Genomic DNA, 22,903 nt, shown 5'->3' with positions numbered 1-22,903 from the left:
GCTGACAGAGCTCCAGAGTTCCTCTGTGGAGATGGGAGAACTTTCCAGAAGGACAACCATCTCTGCAGCACTCCACCAATCAGGCCTTTATGGTAGAGTGGCCAGACGGAAGCCACTCCTCAGTAAAAGGCACATGACAGCCCGCTTGGAGTTTGCCAAAAGGCACCTAAAGGACAAGATTCTGTTGAAACCAAGATTGAACTCTTTGGCCTGAATGCCAAGTGTCACATCTGGAGGAAACCTGGCACCATCTCTATGGTGAAGCACGGTGTTGGCAGCATCATGCTGTGGGGATGTTTTTCAGCAGCAGGGACTGGGAGACTAGTCAGGATCGAGGGAAAGATGAACAGAGCAAAGTACAGAGAGAACCTTGATGAAAACCTGCTCCAGAGTGCTCAGGACCTCAGACTGGGGTGAAGGTTCACCTTCCAATAAGGACAACGACACTAAGCACACAGCCAAGACAATGCAGGAGTGGCTTCGGGACAAACCTCTGAATGTCCTTGAGTGGCCCAGCCAAAGCCCGGATTTGAACCCGATCGAACATCTCTGGAGAGACCTGAAAATAGCTGTGCAGCTACGCTCCCCATCCAACCTGACAGAGCTTGAGAGGATCTGCAGAGAAGAATGGGAGAAACTCCCCAAATACAGGTGTGCCAAGCTTGTAGCGTCATACCCAAGAAGACTTGAGGCTGTAATCGCTGCCAAAGGTGCTTCAAATAAGTACTGAGTAAAGGGTCTGAATACTTATGTAAATGTGATATTTCAGTTTATTTATATTTTAATTTGCAAAAATTCTAAAAACCTGTTTTTGCTTTGTCATTATGGGGTATTGTGTGTGGATTTATGAGGAAAAAATACAATTTAATCAATTTTAGAATAAGGCTGTAACGTAACAACATGTGGAAAAAGTCAAGGGGTCTGAATACTTTCCGAATGCTCTGTATCTGCCTAAATGACTTACGGGGTGTGGGCGTGTGCTGGATGACCGGGATATCAACTGATTAGCTGTGTTGTTTTCACCCTCTGCCTGCTCTTCCATAGGCCTTGGCCCGTATTCATAAAGTGTCTTAGGGTAGGAGTGCTGACCTAGAATCAGCTTTGCCTTTTTAGAATCTAATAAATAAAGTTACATGAACAGGGGGGGACCTGAGCCTAGATCAACACTCCTACTCTGAGATGCTTAATGAATATAGGCCCTGGTTCTCTTCTCCTAGGCTTGGCAAGCTGATCCTAGCTGCATCTGGTGTCTCTGACGTCATGATTTATGGCTCTATAATGTCTGCATGATCATCTGGCATCATCTGGCATCAGCACTTTAACGGAGGACAATCTTGATTGACTAAACACATTTTCTGCTTATCAGTCAAATTGTAGCTGTAACGTCTTTATGGTCTTGTCAGAGTTCTCTCTAGTCTCACAAGATGAGAATCAGACGTAGCCTCTTCACTGAGCAGACGTAGCCTCTTCACTGAGCAGACGTAGCCTCTTCACTGAGCAGACGTAGCCTCTTCACTGAGCAGACGTAGCCTCTTCACTGAGCAGACGTAGCCTCTTCACTGAGCAGACGTAGCCTCTTCACTGGGCAGACGTAGCCTCTTCACTGAGCAGACGTAGCCTCTTCACTGAGCAGACGTAGCCTCTTCACTGAGCAGACGTAGCCTCTTCACTGAGCAGACGTAGCCTCTTCACTGAGCAGACGTAGCCTCTTCACTGAGCAGACGTAGCCTCTTCACTGAGCAGACGTAGCCTCTTCACTGAGCAGACGTAGCCTCTTCATTGAGCAGACGTAGCCCTACTCCAGAAATGAGCTCTCTTCGTCCTCTACCCTGATACTTTAGACTTGTATTTGAATAGACACACTGTCTTATTGACCAAGTCTGGCTTTGCTCCAATCAACGTGCCTAAATATATGATGTCTTTATTGTCTTGTGTCCGTGTTGACGCTCTCGAGTCTAAGGGTGGTAATCTGATGGAGGTGCTACGGGTAGTAATCTGATGGAGGTCCTACTGGTGGTAATCTGATGGAGGTCCTACTGGTGGTAATCTGATGGAGGTCCTACGGGTGGTAATCTGATGGAGGTCCTACGGGTGGTAATGTGATGGAGGTCCTACAGGTGGTAATCTGATGGAGGTCCTACGGGTGGTAATCTGATGGAGGTCCTACGGGTGGTAATCCGATGGAGGTCCTACTGGTGGTAATCTGATGGAGGTCCTACGGGTGGTAATGTGATGGAGGTCCTACGGGTGGGAATGTGATGGAGGTCCTACGGGTGGTAATCTGATGGAGGTCCTATGGGTGGTAATCTGATGGAGGTCCTACGGGTGGTAATTTGATGGAGGTCCTACGGGTGGTACTCTGATGGAAGTCCTACGGGTGGTAATTGATGGAGGTCCTACTGGTGGTAATCTGATGGAGGTCCTACGGGTGGTAATCTGATGGAGGTCCTACGGGTGGTAATCTGATGGAGGTCCTACGGGTGGTAATCTGATGGAGGTCCTACGGGTGGTAATCTGATGGAGGTCCTACTGGTGGTAATCTGATGGAGGTCCTACGGGTGGTAATCTGATGGAGGTCCTACGGGTGGTAATGTGATGGAGGTCCTACGGGTGGTAATGTGATGGAGGTCCTACGGGTGGTAATCTGATGGAGGTCCTACGGGTGGTAATCTGATGGAGGTCCTACGGGTGGTAATCTGATGGAGGTCCTACGGGTGGTAATCTGATAGAGGTCCAACGGGTGGTAATCTGATGGAGGTCCTACGGGTGGTAATGTGATGGAGGTCCTACGGGTGGTAATGTGATGGAGGTCCTACGGGTGGTAATGTGATGGAGGTCCTACGGGTGGTAATCTGATGGAGGTCCTACGGGTGGTAATGTGATGGAGGTCCTACGGGTGGTAATCTGATGGAGGTCCTACTGGTGGTAATCTGATGGAGGTCCTACGGGTGGTAATGTGATGGAGGTCCTACGGGTGGTAATGTGATGGAGGTCCTACAGGTGGTAATCTGATGGAGGTCCTACGGGTGGTAATCTGATGGAGGTCCTACTCAAGGAATTGTGAAAGGCGGTTTGACTCCTATCCTCATAGTCTTGTATTTGAAGCAGTAACCACACTTCGAGTTCAGTCAACATGAAGCGTCTCTCTTCTGTGTTCCTCCCTCTTCTGTTTCTCTTCCTGACTCTCGGATAGACAATGTCTGGTTGGCAGTGTAGAGGAACAGGAGATTAGAGGAAACCAGTCTCTTGTTTTGTGGAGGAACAGGAGATTAGAGGAAACCATTCTCTTGTTTTGTAGAGGAACAGCAGTTGGAGGATAAACTATAAACGGACTATTGGCAGTGATCAGTGTTGAATACTGAAAACAATAGTCACCTTTATCTGCTATTTACCCATGTGTCAGTCACACAATAGATGGGAATGACCGTTCACTGTTGACTAAACCATCTGTTGACTGTTGAGACTAAACCATCTGACTGTTGAGACTAAACCATCTGTTGACTGTTGAGACTAAACCATCTGTTGACTGTTGAGACTAAACCATCTGTTGAGACTAAACCATCTGTTGACGGTTGAGACTAAACCATCTGTTGACGGTTGAGACTAAACCGTCTGTTGAGACTAAACCATCCAGGGCTGTCATCTCTGGGTTTGTCCTTACATTTAGGACATTTTACATTTTAGTCATTTAGCAGACGCTCTTATTCGGAATGACTTACAGTCAGTGCATTCAACTAAGGTACAGTTGAAGTCGGAAGTTTACATACACCTTAGCCAAATACATTTAAACTCAGTTTTTCACAATTCCTGACATTTAATCCTAGTAAAAATGTGTTTTAGGTCAGTTAGGATCACCACTTTATTTTAAGAATGTGAAATATCAGATTAATAGTAGAGAATTATTTATTTTAGCTTTTATTTATTTCATCACATTCCCAGTGGGTCAGAAGTTTACATACACTCAATTAGTATTTGGTAGCATTGCCTGTAAATTGTTTAACTTGGGTCAAACGTTTCGGGTTACCTTCCACAAGCTTCCCACAATAAGTTGGGTGAATTTTGGCCCAGTCCTCCTGACAGAGCTGGTGTAACTGAGTCAGGTTTGTAGGCCTCCTTGCTCGCACACACTTTTTCAGTTCTGCCCACACATTTTCTATAGGATTGAGGTCAAGGCTTTGTGATGGCCACTCAAATACCTTGACTTTGTTGTCCTTAAGCCATTTTGCCACAACTTTGGAAGTATGCTTGGGGTCATTGTCCATTTGGAAGACCCATTTGCGACCAAGCTTTAACTTCCTGACTGATGTCTTGAGATATTGCTTCAATATATCCACATAATTTTCCTTTCTCATGATGCCATCTATTTTGTGAAGTGCACCAGGCCCTCCTGCAGCAAAGCACCCCCACAGCATGATGCTGCCACCCCCGTGCTTCACGGTTGGGATGGTGTTCTTCGGCTTACAAGCAACCCCCTTTTTCCTCCAAATATAACGATGGTCATTATGGCAAACAGTTCTATTTTTGTTTCATCAGACCAGAGGAATTTCTCCAAAAAGTACGAACTTTGTCCCCATGTGCAGTTGCAAACCGTAGTCTGGCTTTTTTATGGCGGTTTTGGAGCAGTGGCTTCTTCCTTGCTGAGCGGCCTTTCAGGTGATGTCGATATAGGACTCGTTTTACTGTGGATATAGATACTTTTGTACCCGTTTCCTCCAGCATCTTCACAAGGTCCTTTGCTGCTGTTCTGGGATTGATTTGCACTTTTCGCACCAAAGTACGTTCATCTCTAGGAGACAGAACGCGTCTCCTTCCTGAGCGATATGACGGCTGCGTGGTCCCATGGTGTTTATACTTGCGTACTATTGTTTGTACAGATGAACGTGGTACCTTCAGGCGTTTGGAAATTGCTCCCAAGGATGAACCAGACTTGTGGAGGTCTACAAAAAATATTCTGAGGTCTTGGCTGATTTCTTTTCATTTTCCCATGATGTCAAGCAAAGAGGCACTGAGTTTGAAGGTAGGCCTTGAAATACATCCGCAGGTACACCTCCAATTGACCTAAATTATGTCAATTAGCCTATCACAAGCTTCTAAAGCCATGACATCATTTTTTGGATTTTTCCAAGCTGTTTAAAGGCACAGTCAACTTAGTGTATGTAAACTTCTGACCCACTGGAATTGTGATGCAGTGAATTATAAGTGAAATAATCTGTCTGTAAATGACTTGTCATGCACAAAGTAGATGTCCTAACCGACTTGCCAAAACTATAGTTTGTTAACAAGAAATTTGTGGAGTGGTTGAAAAACGAGTTTTAATGACTCCAACCTAAGTGTATGTAAACTTCCGACTTCAACTGTAGATAAAACAACAACGAATCTGTCATTACTCTTAATTTTTGGTTTATGAGGATGAACTTAATCTTTTTACTACTGTGAATCATCTAATAAAACATTCTGATTTGGTTGTGAATAATTCATTAAGCCTAGTCATAATTATTTCATGGTAGTGTTCAGATAGAAGATGGGCCCTAAAGACTGTATTAAATCAATATATCTCCAAGGAAAATAAGATGATTGTTGACAAAAGGGGTTTTCTGTTTTATTTTTTTCAGGTCATCAGGCGAAGCATCACGACTTTGAAGTTGACAGCTTTGATGCAGTGCAGGTAAGATGCTCAGTGTCCGCCCCCCAATAAATACATAAATATACAGTACCAGTCAAAAATTTGGACACACCTACTCATTGAAGGGTTTTTCTTTATTTTTACTATTTTCTACATTGACATCAAAACTATGAAATAACACATATGGAATCATGTAGTAACCAAAAAAGTGTTAAACAAATCAAAATATATTTTATATTTGAGATTCTTCAAAAAGCCACCCTTTGCCTTGATGACAGCTTTGCACACTCTTGGCATTCTCTCAACCAGCTTCATGAGGTAGTCACCTGGAATGCATTTCAATTAACAGGTGAGCCTTCTTAAAAGTTAATTTGTGGAATTTCTTTCCTTCTTAATGCGTTTGAGCCAATCAGCAGTGTTGTGACAATGCGGGGGGGGGGGGTATACAGAAGATAGCTCTATTTGGTAAAAGACCAAGTCCATATTATGGCAAGAACAGCTCAAATAAGCAAAACGAAACAACAGTTCATCGTTACTTTAAGACATGAAGGTCAGTCAATACTGAACATTTCAAGTACTTTGAAAGTTTCTTCAAGTGCAGTCGCAAAAACCATCAAGCGCTATGATGAAACTGGCTCTCATGAGGACCACCACAGGAATGGAAAACCCAGAGTTACCTCTGCTGCAGAGGATAAGTTCATTAGAGTTACCAGCCTCAGAAATTCCAGCCCAAATAAATGCTTCACAGAGTTCAAGTCACAGATCACAAACCTCCAAGGTAACTAGCTAGCTAGCTTGTAGTCCTTAAAGGGTAGCCAACCCTATGAGTAACTGTTAGCTAAAATACAGTAACATTACGGGTTATTTTGTGGGTTAATATAAAATTGGCTGGTCATGTTATTGAGATTGTCAGAGAAGCCTCCATGGTAAATAGCTAGCTAGCTAGCTTGTAATCCTGGGTGTGTAGCCAACCCTATAAATAGATGTATGTAATAATCCTCCTAACTGAAGCTAATTGTAGGGATTTACAGTGGGGAAAAAAAGTATTTAGTCAGCCACCAATTGTGCAAGTTCTCCCACTTAAAAAGATGAGAGAGGCCTGTAGTTTTCATCATAGGTAAACGTCAACTATGACAGACAAAATGAGAAAACAAAATCCAGAAAATCACATTGTAGGATTTTTAATGAATTTATTTGCAAATTATGGTGGAAAATAAGTATTTGGTCAATAACAAAAGTTTCTCAATACTTTGTTATATACCCTTTGTTGGCAATGACACAGGTCAAACGTTTTCTGTAAGTCTTCACAAGGTTTTCACACACTGTTGCTGGTATTTTGGCCCATTCCTCCATGCAGATCTCCTCTAGAGCAGTGATGTTTTGGGGCTGTCGCTGGGCAACACGGACTTTCAACTCCCTCCAAAGATTTTCTATGGGGTTGAGATCTGGAGACTGGCTAGGCCACTCCAGGACCTTGAAATGCTTCTTACGAAGCCACTCCTTCGTTGCCCGGGCGGTGTGTTTGGGATCATTGTCATGCTGTACTCCTGAGTGGCGCAGTGGTCTAAGGCACTGCATCACAGTGCTAACTGTGCCACTAGAGATCCTGGTTCGAATCCAGGCTCTGTCGCAGCCGGCCGCGACCGGGAGACTCATGGGCGGCGCACAATTGGCCCAGCATCGTCCAGGGTAGGGGAGGGAATGGCCGGCAGGGATGTAGCTCAGTTGATAGAGCATGGCGTTTGCAATGCCAGGGTTGTGGGTTTGATTCCCACGGGGGGCAAGTATAAAAAAAAAAATGTATTCACTAACTGTAAGTCGCTCTGGATAAGAGCGTCTGCTAAATGACTAAAATGTAAAATGTAAATGAAAGACCCAGCCACATTTCGTCTTCAATGCCCTTGCTGATGGAAGGAGGCTTTCACTCAAAATCTCACGATACATGGCCCCATTCATTCTTTCCTTTACACGGATCAGTCGTCCTGGTCCCTTTGCAGAAAAACAGCCCCAAAGCATGATGTTTCCACCCCCATGCTTCACAGTAGGTATGGTGTTCTTTGGATGCAACTCAGCAATCTTTGTCCTCCAAACACGACGAGTTGAGTTTTTACCAAAAAGTTCTATTTTGGTTTCATCTGACCATATGACATTCTCCCAATCCTCTTCTGGATCATCCAAATGCACTCTAGCAAACTTCAGACGGGCCTGGACATGTACTGGCTTAATCAGGGGGACACGTCTGGCACTGCAGGATTTGAGTCCCTGGCGGCGTAGTGTGTTACTGATGGTAGGCTTTGTTACTTTGGTCCCAGCTCTCTGCAGGTCATTCACTAGGTCCCCCTGTGTGGTTCTGGGATTTTTGCTCACCGTTCTTGTGATCATTTTGACCCCACGGGGTGAGATCTTGCGTGGAGCCCCTGATCGAGGGAGATTATCAGTGGTCTTGTATGTCTTCCATTTCCTAATAATTGCTCCCACAGTTGATTTCTTCAAACCAAGCTGCTTACCTATTGCAGATTCAGTCTTCCCAGCCTGGTGTAGGTCTACAATTTTGTTTCTGGTGTCCTTTGACAGCTCTTTGGTCTTGGCCATAGTGGAGTTTGGAGTGTGACTGTTTGAGGTTGTGGACAGGTGTCTTTTATACTGATAACAAGTTCAAACAGGTGCCATTAATACAGCTAACGAGTGGAGGACAGAGGAGCCTCTTAAAGAATAAGTTACAGGTCTGTGAGAGCTAGAAATCTTGCTTGTTTGTAGGTGACCAAATACTTATTTTCCACCATAATTTGCAAATAAATTCATTAAAAATCCTACAATGTGATTTTCTGGATTCTTTTCTCTCAATTTGTCTGTCATAGTTGACGTGTACCTATGATGAAAATTACAGGCCTCTCTCATCTTTTTAAGTGGGAGAACTTGCACAATTGGTGGCTGACTAAATACTTTTTTCCCCCACTGTATTTCTATTGATAATGTAAAATTAACGGCCATACAGAAAGACTAATGTGAAGGTGAAATTACAGAGGATTAACTTCTGGATGCAATTAAAGACTTTAAGTCCGGGAAAACTCCAGGGTTGGATGGCATACTAGTCGAGGTATACCAAACCTTTTTTGATATAATCAGAGGACCGTTATTAGCATGTTTTAACCACTCCTATGTAAATGGTAGATTATCAGCCACTCAAGAAGAAGGTCTATTTTCATTATTACTGAAACAGGATACAATATAAAGATCCAGTCCATTAAAAAAATTGGAGGGCCCTTACACTTCAGTGTTGTGATGCAAAAATTATAGCAAAATGTATAGCACATAGAATTAAAAAGGTATTGTCGAATATTATTCATTGTAATCAGACAGGTTTAATATGTGGATGATACATTGGAGATAATTTAAGGCAAGTATTGGAAACAATAGAACACTATGGAAAATATGGGAAACCAGGCCTGCTATTCATAGCAAACTTTGAAAAGGCATTTGATAAAGTATGATTGGAGTTTATACAGTCGAAGTCGGAAGTTTACATACACTTAGGTTGGAGTCATTAAAACTAGCTTTTCAACCACTCCACAAATGTCTTGTTAACAATATATAGTTTTGGCAAGTCGGTTATGACATCTACTTTGTGCATGACATAAGTAATTTTTCCAAAAATTGTTTACAGACAGATTATTTCACTTATAATTCACTGTATCGCAACTCTAGTGGGTCAGAAGTTTAAATACACTAAGATGACTGTGCCTTTAAACAGCTTGGAAAATTCCAGAAAATGATGTAATGGCTTTAGAAGCTTCTGATAGGCTAATTGACATCATTTGAGTCAATTGGAGGTGTATCTGTGGATGTATTTCAAGGCCTACCTTCAAACTCAGTGCCTCTTTGCTTGACATCATGGGAAAATCAAAAGAAATCAGCCAAGACCTCAGAACATTTTTTTTAGACCTACACAAGTCTGGGTCATCCTTGGGAGCAATTTCCAAATGCCTGAAGGTACCATGTTAATCTGTACAAACAATAGTACGCAAGTATAAACACCATGGGACCACGCAGCCGTCATATCGCTCAGGAAGGAGACGCGTTCTGTCTCCTAGAGATGAACGTACGTTGGTGCTAAAAGTGCAAATCAATCTCAGAACAACAGCAAAGGACCTTGTGAAGATGCTGGAGGAATCAGGTACAAAAGTATCTATATCCACAGTAAAAAGAGTCCTATATCGACATAACCTGAAAGGCCACTCAGCAAGGAAGAAGCCACTGCTCCAAAACCGCCATAAAAAAGCCAGACTACAGTTTGCAACTGCACATGGGGACAAAGATCGTACTTTTTGGAGAAATGTCCTCTGGTCTGATGAAATAAAAATAGAACTGTTTTGGCCATAATGACCATCGTTATCCCGTGTAGCTCAGTTGGTAGAGCATGCCGTTTGCAACGCCAGGGTTGTGGGTTCTTTTCCCACGGGGGGCCAGTATGAAAAAATAAAAAATGTATGCACTCACTAACTGTAAGTCGCTCTGGATAAGAGCGTCTGCTAAATGACTAAAATCTAAATGTAAATGTTATGTTTGGAGGAAAAAGGGGGTACTTGCAAGCCGAAGAACACCATCCCAACCTTTATGTACGGGGGTGGCAGCATCATCCTGTGGGGGTGCTTTGCTGCAGGAGGGACTGGTGCACTTCACAAAATACAGTGGGGAGAACAAGTATTTGATACACTGCCGATTTTGCAGGTTTTCCTACTTACAAAGCATGTAGACGTCTGTAATTTTTATCATAGGTACACTTCAACTGTGAGAGATGGAATCTAAAACAAAAATCCAGAAAATCACATTGCATGATTTTTAAGTAATTAATTTGCATTTTATTGCATGACATAAGTATTTGATACATCAGAAAAGCAGAACTTAATATTTGTTACAGAAACCTTTGTTTGCAATTACAGAGATCATACGTTTCCTGTAGGTCTTGACCAGGTTTGCACACACTGCAGCAGGGATTTTGGCCCACTCCTCCATACAGACCTTCTCCAGATCCTTCAGGTTTCGGGGCTGTCGCTGGGCAATACGGACTTTCAGCTCCCTCCAAATATTTTCTATTGGGTTCAGGTCTGGAGACTGGCTAGGCCACTCCAGGACCTTGAGATGCTTCTTATGGAGCCACTCATTAGTTGCCCTGGCTGTGTGTTTCGGACAACACCCTGTCGTTCTCCGCCAACATCAAGGCGGTGACCCGCTCCTGCAGGTTCATGCTCTACAACATTCGGAGAGTACGACCCTGCCTTACACAGGAAGCGGCACAGGTCCTAATCCAGGCACTTGTCATCTCCCGTCTGGACTACTGCAACTCGCTGTTGGCTGGCCTCCCTGCCTGTGCCATTAAACCCCTACAACTCATCCAGAATGCCGCAGCCCGTCTGGTGTTCAACCTTCCCAAGTTCTCTCACGTCACCCCCCTCCTCCGCACACTCCACTGGCTTCCAGTTGAAGCTCGCATCCGCTACAAGACCATGGTGCTTGCCTATGGAGCAGTGAGGGGAACGGCACCTCTGTACCTTCAGGCTCTGATCAGTCCCTACACCCAAACGAGGGCATTGCGTTCATCCACCTCTGGCCTGCTGGCTCCCCTTCCTCTGCGGAAGCATAGCTCCCGCTCAGCCCAGTCAAAACTGTTCGCTGCTCTGGCACCCCAATGGTGGAACAAGCTCCCTCACGACGCCAGGACAGCGGAGTCACTCACCACCTTCCGGAGACATTTGAAACCCCACCTCTTTAAGGAATACCTGGGATAGGATAAAGTGTTCCTTCTAACCCCCCCCCCCCCCCAAATTGTAAAGTGGTTATCCCACTGGCTATAGGGTGAACGCACCAATTTGCGAGTCGCTCTGGCTAAGAGCGTCTGCTAAATGACGTTAATGTGCCCTTGAGCAAGGCACTTAACCCTAATTGCTCCTGTAAGTCGCTCTGGATAAGAGCGTCTGCTAAATGACTAAAATGTAATGTAAAATGTTGTCATGCTGGAAGACCCAGCCACGACCCATCTTCAATGCTCTTACTCAGGGAAGGAGGTTGTTGGCCAAGATCTCGCGATACATGGCCCCATCCATCCTCCCCTCAAAACGGTGCAGTCGTCCTGTCCCCTTTGCAGAAAAGCATCCCCAAAGAATGATGTTTCCACCTCCATGCTTCATGGTTGGGATGGTGTTCTTGGGGTTGTACTCATCCTTCTTCTTCCTCCAAACACGGCGAGTGGAGTTTAGACCAAAAAGCTCTATTTTTGTTTCATCAGACCACATGACCTTCTCCCATTCCTCCTCTGGATCATCCAGATGGTCATTGGCAAACTTCAGACGGGCCTGGACATGCGCTGGCTTGAGCAGGGGGACCTTGTGTGCGCTGCAGGATTTTAATCAATGACGGCATAGTGTGTTACTAATGGTTTTCTTTGAGACTGTGGTCCCAGCTCTCTTCAGGTCATTGACCAGGTCCTGCCGTGTAGTTCTGGGCTGATCCCTCACCTTCCTCATGATCATTGATGCCCCACGAGGTGAGATCTTGCATGGAGCCCCAGACCGAGGGTGATTGACCGTCATCTTGAACTTCTTCCATTTTCTAATAATTGCGCCAACAGTTGTTGCCTTCTCACCAAGCTGCTTGCCTATTGTCCTGTAGCCCATCTCAGCCTTGTGCAGGTTTAAAATTTTATCCCTGATGTCCTTACACAGCTCTCTGGTCTTGGCCATTGTGGAGAGGTTGGAGTCTGTTTGATTGAGTGTGTGGACAGGTGTCTTTTATACAGGTAACGAGTTCAAACAGGTGCAGTTAATACAGGTAATGAGTGGAGAACAGGAGGGCTTCTTATAGAAAAACTAACAGGTCTGTGAGAGCCGGAATTCTTACTGGTTGGTAGGTGATCAAATACTTATGTCATGCAATAAAATGCAAATTAATTACTTAAAAATCATACAATGTGATTTTTTTTTTCTCTCACAGTTGAAGTGTACCTATGATAAAACTTACAGACGTCTACATGCTTTGTAAGTAGGAAAACCTGCAAAATCGGCAGTGTATCAAATATTTGTTCTCCCCACTGTAGATCGCATCATGAGGAAGGAAAATTGCGAATATATTGAAGCAACATCTCAAGACATCAGTCAGGAAGTTAAAGCTTGGTCGCAAATGGGTCTTCCAAATGGACAATGACCCCAAGCATACTTCCAAAGTTGTGGCAAAATGGCTTAAGGACAACAAAGTCAAGGTATTGGAGTGGCCATCACAAAGCCCTGACCTCAATCCTATAGAAAATGTGTAGGCAGAACTGAAAAAGCGTGTGCGAGCAAGGAGGCCTACAAACCTGACTCAGTTACACCAGCTCTGTCAGGAGGACTGGGCCAAAATTCACCCAACTTATTGTGGGAAGCTTGTGGAAGACTACCTGAAACATTTGACCTAATTTAAAGGCAATGCTACCAAATACTAATTGAGTGGATGTAAACTTCTGACCCACTGGGAATGTGATGAAAGAAATAAAAGCTTAAATAAATAATTCTCTCTACTATTATTCTGACATTTCACATTATTAAAATAAAGTCGTGATCCTAACTGACCTAAACCAGGGAATTTTTACTAGGATTAAATGTCAGGAATTGTGAAAAACTGAGTTTAAATATATTTGGCTAAGGTGTATGTAAACTTCCGACTTCAACTGTATATAAATGCTGTGAGCAATTCAATTTTGGAGAATCTCTTATAAAATGGGTTAAAATCATGTATAGTAACCCTAGGTGTAAAATAGTAAACAATGGCTATTTCTCAGAAAGTTTTAAACTGTCAAGAGGAGTAAAACAAGGTTGTCCACTATCGGCATATCTATTTACAGTGAGCGAAAAAAGTATTTGATCCCCTGCTGATTTTGTATGTTTGCCCACTGACAAAGAAATGATCAGTCTATAATTTTAATGGTAGGTGTATTTGAACAGTGAGAGACAGAATAACAACAAAAAAATCCAGAAAAACGCATGTCAAAAATGTTATAAATTGATTTGCATTTTAATTAGGGAAATAAGTATTTGACCCCCTCACGATCAGAAAGATTTCTGGCTCCCAGGTGTCTTTTGTACAGGTAACGAGCTGAGATTAGGAGCACACTCTTTAAGGGAGTGCTCCTAATCTCAGCTTGTTGCCTGTATAAAAGACACCTGTCCACAGAAGCAATCAATCAATCAGATTCCAAACTCTCCACCATGGCCAAGACCAAATAGCTCTCCAAGGATGTCAGGGACAAGATTGTAGACCTACACAAGGCTGGAATGGGCTACAAGACCATTCGCCAAGCAGCTTGGTGAGAAGGTGACAACAGTTGGTGCGATTATTCGCAAATGGAAGAAACACAAAATAACTGTCAATCTCCCTCGGCCAGGGGCTCCATTCAAGATCTCACCTCGTGGAGTTGCAATGACCATGAGAATGGTGAGGAATCAGCCCAGAACTACACGGGAGGGTCTTGTCAATGATCTCAAGGCAGCTGGGACCATAGTCACCAAGAAAACAATTGGTGATACACTATGCAGACGACACCATTTTGTATACATCTGGCCCTTCATTGGACACTGTGTTAACAAACCTCCAAACGAGCTTCAATGCCATACAACACTCCTTCAGTAGCCTCCAACTGCTCTTAAACACTAGTAAAACTAAATGCATGCTTTTCAATCGAACGCTGCTGGCACCCGCCCACCCGACTAGAATCACCACTCTCGACGGGTCTGACCTAGAGTATGTGGACAACTACAAATACCTAGGTGTCTGGTTAGACTGTAAACTCTCCTTCCAGACTCACATAAAGAATCTCCAATCCAAAGTTAAATCTAGAATCGGCTTCCTATTTCGCAACAAAGCCTCCTTCACTCATGCTGCCAAACATGCCCTCGTAAAACTGACTATCCTACCGATCCTTGACTTCGGCGATGTCATTTACAAAATAGCCTCCAACACTCTACTCAGCAAATTGGATGTAGTCTATCACAGTGCCATCCGTTTTGTCTCCAAAGCCCCATACACTACCCACCACTGTGACCTGTACGCTCTTGTTGGCTGGTCCTCACTACATGTTCGTCGTCAAACCCACTGGCTCCAGGCCATCTATAAATCACTGCTAGGCAAATCCCCGCCTTATCTTAGCTCATTGGTCACCATAGCAGCACCCACCCGTAGTCTGCGCTCCAGCAGGTATATCTCACTGGTCAATCCCAAAGCCAACACCTCCTTTGGCCGCCATTCCTTCCAGTTCTCTGCTGCCAATGACTGGAACGAATTGCAAAAATCTCTGAAGCTGGAGACTCTTATCTCCCTCACTAACTTTAAGCATCAGTTGTCAGAGCACCTTACCGATCACTGCACCTGTACACAGCCCATCTGAAATTAGCCCACCCAACTACCTCATCCCTATATTGTTATTTATTTTGCTCTTTTGCACCCCAGTATCTCTATTTGCACATAATCTCTTGCACATCTAACATTCCAGTGTTAATAATAATAATAATATGCCATTTAGTGTTAATACTAATTGTAATTATTTTGCACTATAGCCTATTTATTGCCTTACCTCCATAACTTGCTACATTTGCACACACTGTATATATATTTTCTGTTGTATTTTTGACTTTATGTTTTTTTACCCCATATGTAACTCTGTGTTGTTTTTATCGCACTGCTTTGCTTTATCTTGGCCAGGTCGCAGTTGTAAATGAGAACTTGTTCTCAACTGGCTTACCTGGTTAAATGAAGGTGAAATAAAATAATAAAATAAATAAAGGACTGAAATCCTGCAGCGTCCGCAAGGTTCCCCTGCTCAAGAAAGCCATATACATGCCCGTCTGAAGTTTGCCAATGAACATCTGAATGATTCAGAGGAGAACTGGGTGAAAGTGCTTTGGTCAGATGAGACCAAAATGGAGCTCTTTGGCATCAACTTAATTCGCCGTGTTTGGAGGAGGAGGAATGCTGCCTATGACCCCAAGAACACCATCCCCACGTCAAACATGGAGGTGGAAACATTATGCTTTGGGGGAGTTTTTCTGCTAAGTGGACAGGACAACTTCACCGCATCAAAGGGACGATGGACGGGGTCATGTACCGTCAAATCTTGGGTGAGAACCTCCTTCCCTCAGCCAGGGCATTGAAAATGGGTCGTGGATGGGTATTCCAGCATGACAATGACCCAAAACACACTGCCAAGGCAACAAAGGAGTGGCTCAAGAAGAAGCACATTAAGGTCCTGGAGTGGCCTAGCCAGTCTCCAGACCTTAATCCCATAGAAAATCTGTGGAGGGAGCTGAAGATTCGAGTTGCCAAACGTCAGCCTCGAAACCTTAATGACTTGGAGAAGATCTGCAAAGAGGAGTGGGACAAAATCCCTCCTGAGATGTGTGCAAACCTGGTGGCCAACTACAAGAAACGTCTGACCTCTGTGATTGCCAAAAAGGGTTTTGCCACCAAGTACTAAGTCATGTTTTGCAGAGGGGTCAAATACTTATTTCCCTCATTTAATATGCAAATCAATTTATAACATTTTTGACATTCGTTTTTCTGGATTTTGTTGTTGTTATTCTGTCTCTCACTGTTCAAATAAACCTACCATTAAAATTATAGACTGATCATGTCTTTTGTCAGTGGGCAAACGTACAAAATCAGCAGGGGATCAAATACTTTTTTCCCTCACTGTATTATGGCCATCAAAATGTTAGCTATTAAAATCATATCCAACAATATTATCAAGGGATTAGAAATCCAGGGCTTAAAAACAAAGGTGTCATTGTACGCTGATGATTCATTATTTATTTTAAATCTGCAACTTGAATCCTTCCACAGCCTCATAGATGATCTAGATACATTTTCTAAACTCTCTGGATTACAACCAAATTATGACAAATGTACTATATTACGTATTGGATCACTAAAAAATTGATTTTTTTACATTACCAAGTAGTTTACCAATAAAATGGTCTGATGGTGATGTGGATATACTCGGAATACATATCCCAAAGGAAATAAATGATCTCACTCCAATACATTTTAATAGAAAGTTAGCAAAAATAGATAAGATCTTGCTACCATGGAAAGGTGGGTGCCTGTCAATTTGTGGAAAAATCACCCTGATTAACTCTTTAGCCTAGCGAACAGTTTTTTAAATTATATGAGAAAAAGATATTCCATTTGATTTGGAACGGCAAGCCAGACAAAATTAAACGGGCCTATTTATATAATGAATATGAATTCGGAGGACAAAAATTATTAAATATTAAATATTAAATATTAAATTAGACCTATCACTAAAAGCTTCAGTCATACAAAAGTTATACTTAAATCCGAACTGGTTCTCTAGCAAATTAGTAAGATTCTCACCCCATGTTCAAGAATGGCCTTTTTCCCTTTATTCAGATAACAACCTCTCACTTTCAGTTATTTGAAAAGGAAATCTCCCAAATATCACTATTTCTAAAACAAGCCATAGAAAGTTGGTTGCAATTTCAATTGAATCCTCCAGAAACGACAGAACAAATAACGCAACAAATATTGTGGTTAAACTCAAATATACTAATTGATAAAAAAAAATATTTTTTGAATAAAAATAAAATAAAAAATTATCTTCGTAAATGATATCATACGTAGGACTGGTGGAGTTATGTTAGGCTCCCGAGTGGCGCATCTCAGGGCTTGAGGCGTCACTACAGACCCCCTGGTTCGATTCCAGGCTGTATCACAACCGGCCGTGATTGGGAGTCGCATAGGGCGGCGCACAATTGGCCCAGCGTCGTCCGGGTTTGGCCGGTGTAGGCCGTCATTGTAAATAAGAATTTGTTCTTAACTGACTTGCCTAGTTAAATAAAGGTAAAATAAATAAATAAAATTTTGCACATGCAGCTAACAAAAAAATATGGAAATGTCTGCTCTACCCAAAATTAAAACCAAATAATTGCAGCAAAAAAGGAAAGTGGAAGGAGGAACTTGTCTGTTGGCCCTGCATTAAGAAACATAATTGGTTAAAGAAATAAAAAAAAGTATACCAGTTTCATTTAAGGACCAAAGGATTGACAGCCGTCCCATATAGCAAAATAGTTGGGAAGAGATTTTTGACGTACCGATCCCATGGCATAGTGTTTATGAACTGTTACGCAAAACGACGCCGGATTCAAAACTTAGAATTTTTCAATTTAAATTATTATACAAAATTCTTGCTACCAATAGAATGTTATTTATATGGGGGATACAATCTTCCCAGCTCTGCAGGTTTGGCTGTGAAGAGACAGAATCATTAGATAATTTGTTTTGGTTCTGTCCATTTGTAGCTTGTTTTTGGTCACAGGTCCAGGAATGGCTAAAGGATTGCAATATTTACCTGGAGCTAACCCTGCAGATAGCACTACTGGGTGATCTGAAAAGTCATAGTCAATCGATCAATAATATAATAATACTTTTAGCAAAACTATTTTCAATTTACAATCTGTAGAAACAATGAGAATAGAAGGGTTCAGAACTTTTGTGAAACATCAAAGTACAGTTGAAAAATATATGGCAAATAGAAATCCAATATGGATGGTGTTAAGAGATAGATGGGAGGTGTTGAATGGAGCTGAAGGATGGGACTAATAACAACTAACAACAACTAATAACAACAAGATAACTAATGTAAAGCATACTGTGTCCATAATAAGTATATAGGTTATAGGTTGAGAGCTTTTGTGGAAGAGCACAGTTAGAAAGATATGGCATATAGAAGCAAACTGGATGGACATCATGAAAATGATCGGAGGAAGTTCAGGAGTAAAAACAAACAAAATAGAATTATTGTAAAATTGACTGTGTCCATAAAATGTATATAGTATGTATAAGCTGGAAGTAGAGGCCTAAGCATTGTTGTTCACTAGTTTACTCCAATTAGGGAAGGGGTGGTGGGGTTGGAAAGTAATAAAGGGAAATATTATTTTAAAGGATATGTGTGTGTGTGTATATATATATATATATATATATATATATATATATATATATATATATATATATATATATATATATATGTGTGTGTGTGTGTGTGTATGTATGTGTGTATATATATATATATATATATATATATATATATATATATATATATATATATACACACATACATACACACACACACACACACACACATATATATATATATATATATATATATATATATATATATATATATATATAAACAAACATGGGGTATTGGAAGTGATGCAGACAATTACATTGATGGAAGTTACAATCTATCTGCAATATTAAAGCTGATCTACCTAAGATCTAGCTAAGATATAGTAACGTTACAAGTTATTTTTATGGTAATATACAGTGCATTTGGAAAGTATTCAGACCCCTTGACTTGATACAATAAAAACATTTCCTCATCAATCTACACATAATACCCCATAATGCCAAAGTGAAAACAGGTTTTTAGAAATGTTTGCACATTTATTAAAAATAAATAACAGATACCTTATTTACAGAAGTATTCAGACCCTTTGCTATGAGACTCGAAATTGAGCTCCGGTGCATCCTGTTTCCATTGATCATCCTTGATGTTTCTACAACTTGATTGGAGTCCACCTGTGGTAAATTCAATTGATTGGACATGATTTGGAAAGGCACACACCTGTCTATATAAGGTCCCACAGTTAACAGTGCATGTCAGAGCAAAAATCAAGCCATGAGGTCGAAGGAATTGTCCGTAGAGCTCCGAGACAGGATTGTGTCGAGGCACAGATCTGGGGAAGGGTACCAAAAACATGTCTGCAGCATTGAAGATCCCCAAGAACACAGTGGCCTCCATCATTCTTAAATGGAAGAAGTTTGTAACCACCTAGACTCTTCCAGACTGAGCTTCCTAGAGCTGGCTGCCCGGCCAAACTGAGCAATCGGGGGAGAAGGGCCTTGGTCAGGGAGGTGACTAAGAACCCGATGGTCACTCTGACAGAGCTCCAGAGTTCCTCTGTGGCGATGGGAGAACCTTCCAGAATGACAAACATCTCCGCAGCACTCCAACAATCAGGCCTTTATGGTAGAGTGGCCAGACGGAAGCCACTCCTCAGTAAAAGGCACATGACAGCCCGCTTGGAGTTTGCCAAAAGGCACCTAAAGGACTCTCAGACCATGAGAAACAAAATTCTCTGGTCTGATGAAACCACGATTGAACTCTTTGGCCTGAATGCCAAGCGTCACGTCTGGAGGAAACCTGGCACCATCCCTACGGAGAAGCATGGTGGTGGCAGCATGATGGGGGTGGCAGCATCATGGTGGTGGCAGCATCATGGGGGTGGCAGCATCATGGGGGTGGCAGCATCATGGGGGTGGCAGCATCATGGGGGTGGCAGCATCATGGGGGTGGCAGCATCATGGTGGTGGCAGCATCATGGGGGTGGCAGCATCATGGGGGTGGCAGCATCATGGGGGTGGCAGCATCATGGGGGTGGCAGCATCATGGGGGTGGCAGCATCATGGGGGTGGCAGCATCATGGGGGTGGCAGCATCATGGGGGTGGCAGCATCATGGGGGTGGCAGCATCATGGGGGTGGCAGCATCATGGGGGTGGCAGCATCATGGGGGTGGCAGCATCATGGGGGTGGCAGCATCATGGGGGTGGCAGCATCATGCTGTGGGGAGAGCACGTGCAGCGACGCTCCCCATCCAACCTGACAGAGCTTGAGAGGATCTGCAGAGAAGAATGGGAGAAACTCCCCAAATACAGCTGTGCCAAGCTTGTAGCGTCATACCCAAGAAGACTCGAGGCTGTAATCACTGCCAAAGGTGCTTCAACAAAGTACTGAGTCAAGGGTCTGAATACTTAATACTGTAAATGTGATATTTCCGTTTTTTATTGTTTATACATTTGTGCAAATCTGTTTTTGCTTTGTCATTATGGGGTATTGTGTGTAGATTGATGAGGGAGAACAAATATGTAATCCATTTTAGCATAAGGCTGTAATTTAACATAATGTGGAAAAAGTCAAGGGGTCTGAATACTTTCCGAATGCTCTGTATAATATTGCCCCAGATCCAAGATGCTAGAAGAGGTGATTGGGTTCTCTGAGGGCCTGTGTGTCCCTTTAACATATCTAAACAGTATGCCTTCTCTCGCTCCCCAGGTCCAGAGGTCCAAGATGACGGAAGAGGTGATTGGGTTCTCTGAGGGCCTGTGTGTCCCTTTAACATATCTAAACAGTATGCCTTCTCTCGCTCCCCAGGTCCAGAGGTCCAAGATGACGGAAGAGGTGATTGGGTTCTCTGAGGGCCTGTGTGTCCCTTTAACATATCTAAACAGTATGCCTTCTCTCGCTCCCCAGGTCCAGAGGTCCAAGATGACGGAAGAGGTGATTGGGTTCTCTGAGGGCCTGTGTGTCCCTTTAACATATCTAAACAGTATGCCTTCTCTCGCTCCCCAGGTCCAGAGGTCCAAGATGACGGAAGAGGTGATAGTCATCGCCAAGTTTGACTACCTGGCTCAGCAGGACCAGGAGTTGGACATTAAGAAGAACGAGCGGCTGTGGCTGTTGGACGACAGTAAGTCCTGGTGGAGGGTCCGCAACGCCACCAACAAGACCGGCTTCGTGCCCTCCAACTACGTCGAGAGGAAGAACAGCGCCAGGAAGGCATCCATCGTCAAGAACCTCAAAGACACACTAGGTCAGAAACTGTCCTCACCCTAACCTCAGACACACTAGGTCAGAAACTGTCCTCACCCTAACCTCAGACACACTAGGTCAGAAACTGTCCTCACCCTAACCTCAGACACACTAGGTCAGAAACTGTCCTCACCCTAAGCTCAGACACACTAGGAAAGGAGCTCTCCCAGAAGTGTGGTTGGTCCGTAAAACCCGGCAATTCAGATAAATAAAAAGGCGTAATGGGTCTGCACTCAAAAAGATGTTGCATAAAGCTTCATTTTGTTCTTTTTACCAATTATTTTCACTACATCAGGGATATTGTACACAGACGTTTCAGCTTTGCAGCTTTCTTCAGTGTGTTGGTACAAATCTTTTTAATTTATTAACAGCATTCGTAGGGAACACAGGTGAGCAACCAATGAGCAGCAGGTGCTTCTAATCAGGGTTCCACTCATCTGCCAATCAGGGATGTGGCTGTTCTGGTCTGCCTGGATACAAATTAGTCACAAAGAAATACTGAATTATAGGGTATGGCAGTGGGCACCAAGGGTAACTGAGGGCATCAGGCGTGAACCGTTCATCAATCAATTGCCTTAGATACATTAGGACAGGCTCGGCTGTTCATAAATATATGGGGCTAACTCATAAATGATATGCAAAATCTGAAATGGACAGTGTTCTTGTATAAAAGTCTACATTTGGCCTATATAAATGAGGTGAAATCTAGTTATTTGTTTAAACCGTGTGGGGATATGGAATGTAATGTATATATCCACACGGCTTCTCTTTGAGGAACTGTTTCCATCCAACAAAACACAATTCATTAATAGAATGATTTTGTTCTATAAAGTTTGAAATTTGAATTTCGCCATGAAGAGATTTGTGTGGTTTGGAGGTAGTAATATTCGTCAAATAGAAAATAGTTTTTAGTGAGAACTAATTGTGCAAGCTCAATGATAGACTTTGTAGGCACATTGGAGAGGAAGAATGAGGACCGCCATCATTCGTAATATTGGTACATAGCGATGAGGCATCAAGAGAGACTAGCCAATGTCACTAATAACTGGTGTCTGGTGGAACTTTGTAGTTTATAATAATAATAATAATATAATATGCCATTTAGCAGACGCTTTTATCCAAAGCGACTTACAGTCATGCGTGCATACATTTTTGTGTATGGGTGGTCCCGGGGATCGAACCCACTACCTTGGCGTTACAAGCACCGTGCTCTACCAGCTGAGCTACAGAGGACTTTCATTAGAAAGTCAGTGGTGTCTTTTAAATAAGATGGCAGCTGTTTGACTAATGGATAAATGTGAAAGTCCACATAACAAGACACTTTTTCACTTAGGGAGCCAATACCTGAAACGACAGGTCTTAATGAAGCGTCTGTGCTGATTTGTGAATCTTAAACAGACCATAAAGGATCAAAACTGTAGGTTTTGGGACAGAAAGATATTTAAATTCCTGTTCTATCAACCATTTATTTTGTAGTCCTTTATCGAGGACTTTATTCACTTCAGTGTTATAGTTGGAGGTAGGATCTAAAATCTATAAATGTTTTCAATATACATGTTACTATTAGAAATCACAATCCCACCTC

At 42.7% G+C, this 22,903-nt stretch overlaps 1 protein-coding gene across 1 annotated transcript; it reads left to right on the top strand.

Moving 5' to 3' along the window:
* Nucleotides 1-5,615: 5,615 nt before the first annotated feature.
* LOC311125784 (SH2/SH3 adapter protein NCK1-like) lies at nucleotides 5,616-21,577 on the top strand. Its single transcript, XM_084199816.1, has 2 exons — nucleotides 5,616-5,665; nucleotides 21,079-21,577. Exon 2 carries the CDS (start codon nucleotides 21,094-21,096, stop codon nucleotides 21,340-21,342), a length of 249 nt encoding a protein of 82 aa, XP_084055942.1. The 5' UTR covers nucleotides 5,616-5,665; nucleotides 21,079-21,093; the 3' UTR covers nucleotides 21,343-21,577.
* The last annotated feature ends 1,326 nt before the right edge of the window (nucleotides 21,578-22,903 follow it).

The sequence above is a fragment of the Coregonus lavaretus genome, assembly GCF_964263955.1.
Source record: "Coregonus lavaretus genome assembly, contig: HAP1_SCAFFOLD_5832, whole genome shotgun sequence".
Lineage (NCBI taxonomy): Eukaryota > Metazoa > Chordata > Actinopteri > Salmoniformes > Salmonidae > Coregonus > Coregonus lavaretus.
This window is presented reverse-complemented; position numbering and strand designations above follow the sequence as displayed.

Bases quoted from the DNA above. Each gene is read 5' to 3' on its own strand.
- LOC311125784 (XM_084199816.1), top strand. From the start codon at position 21,094: ATGACGGAAGAGGTGATAGTCATCGCCAAGTTTGACTACCTGGCTCAG.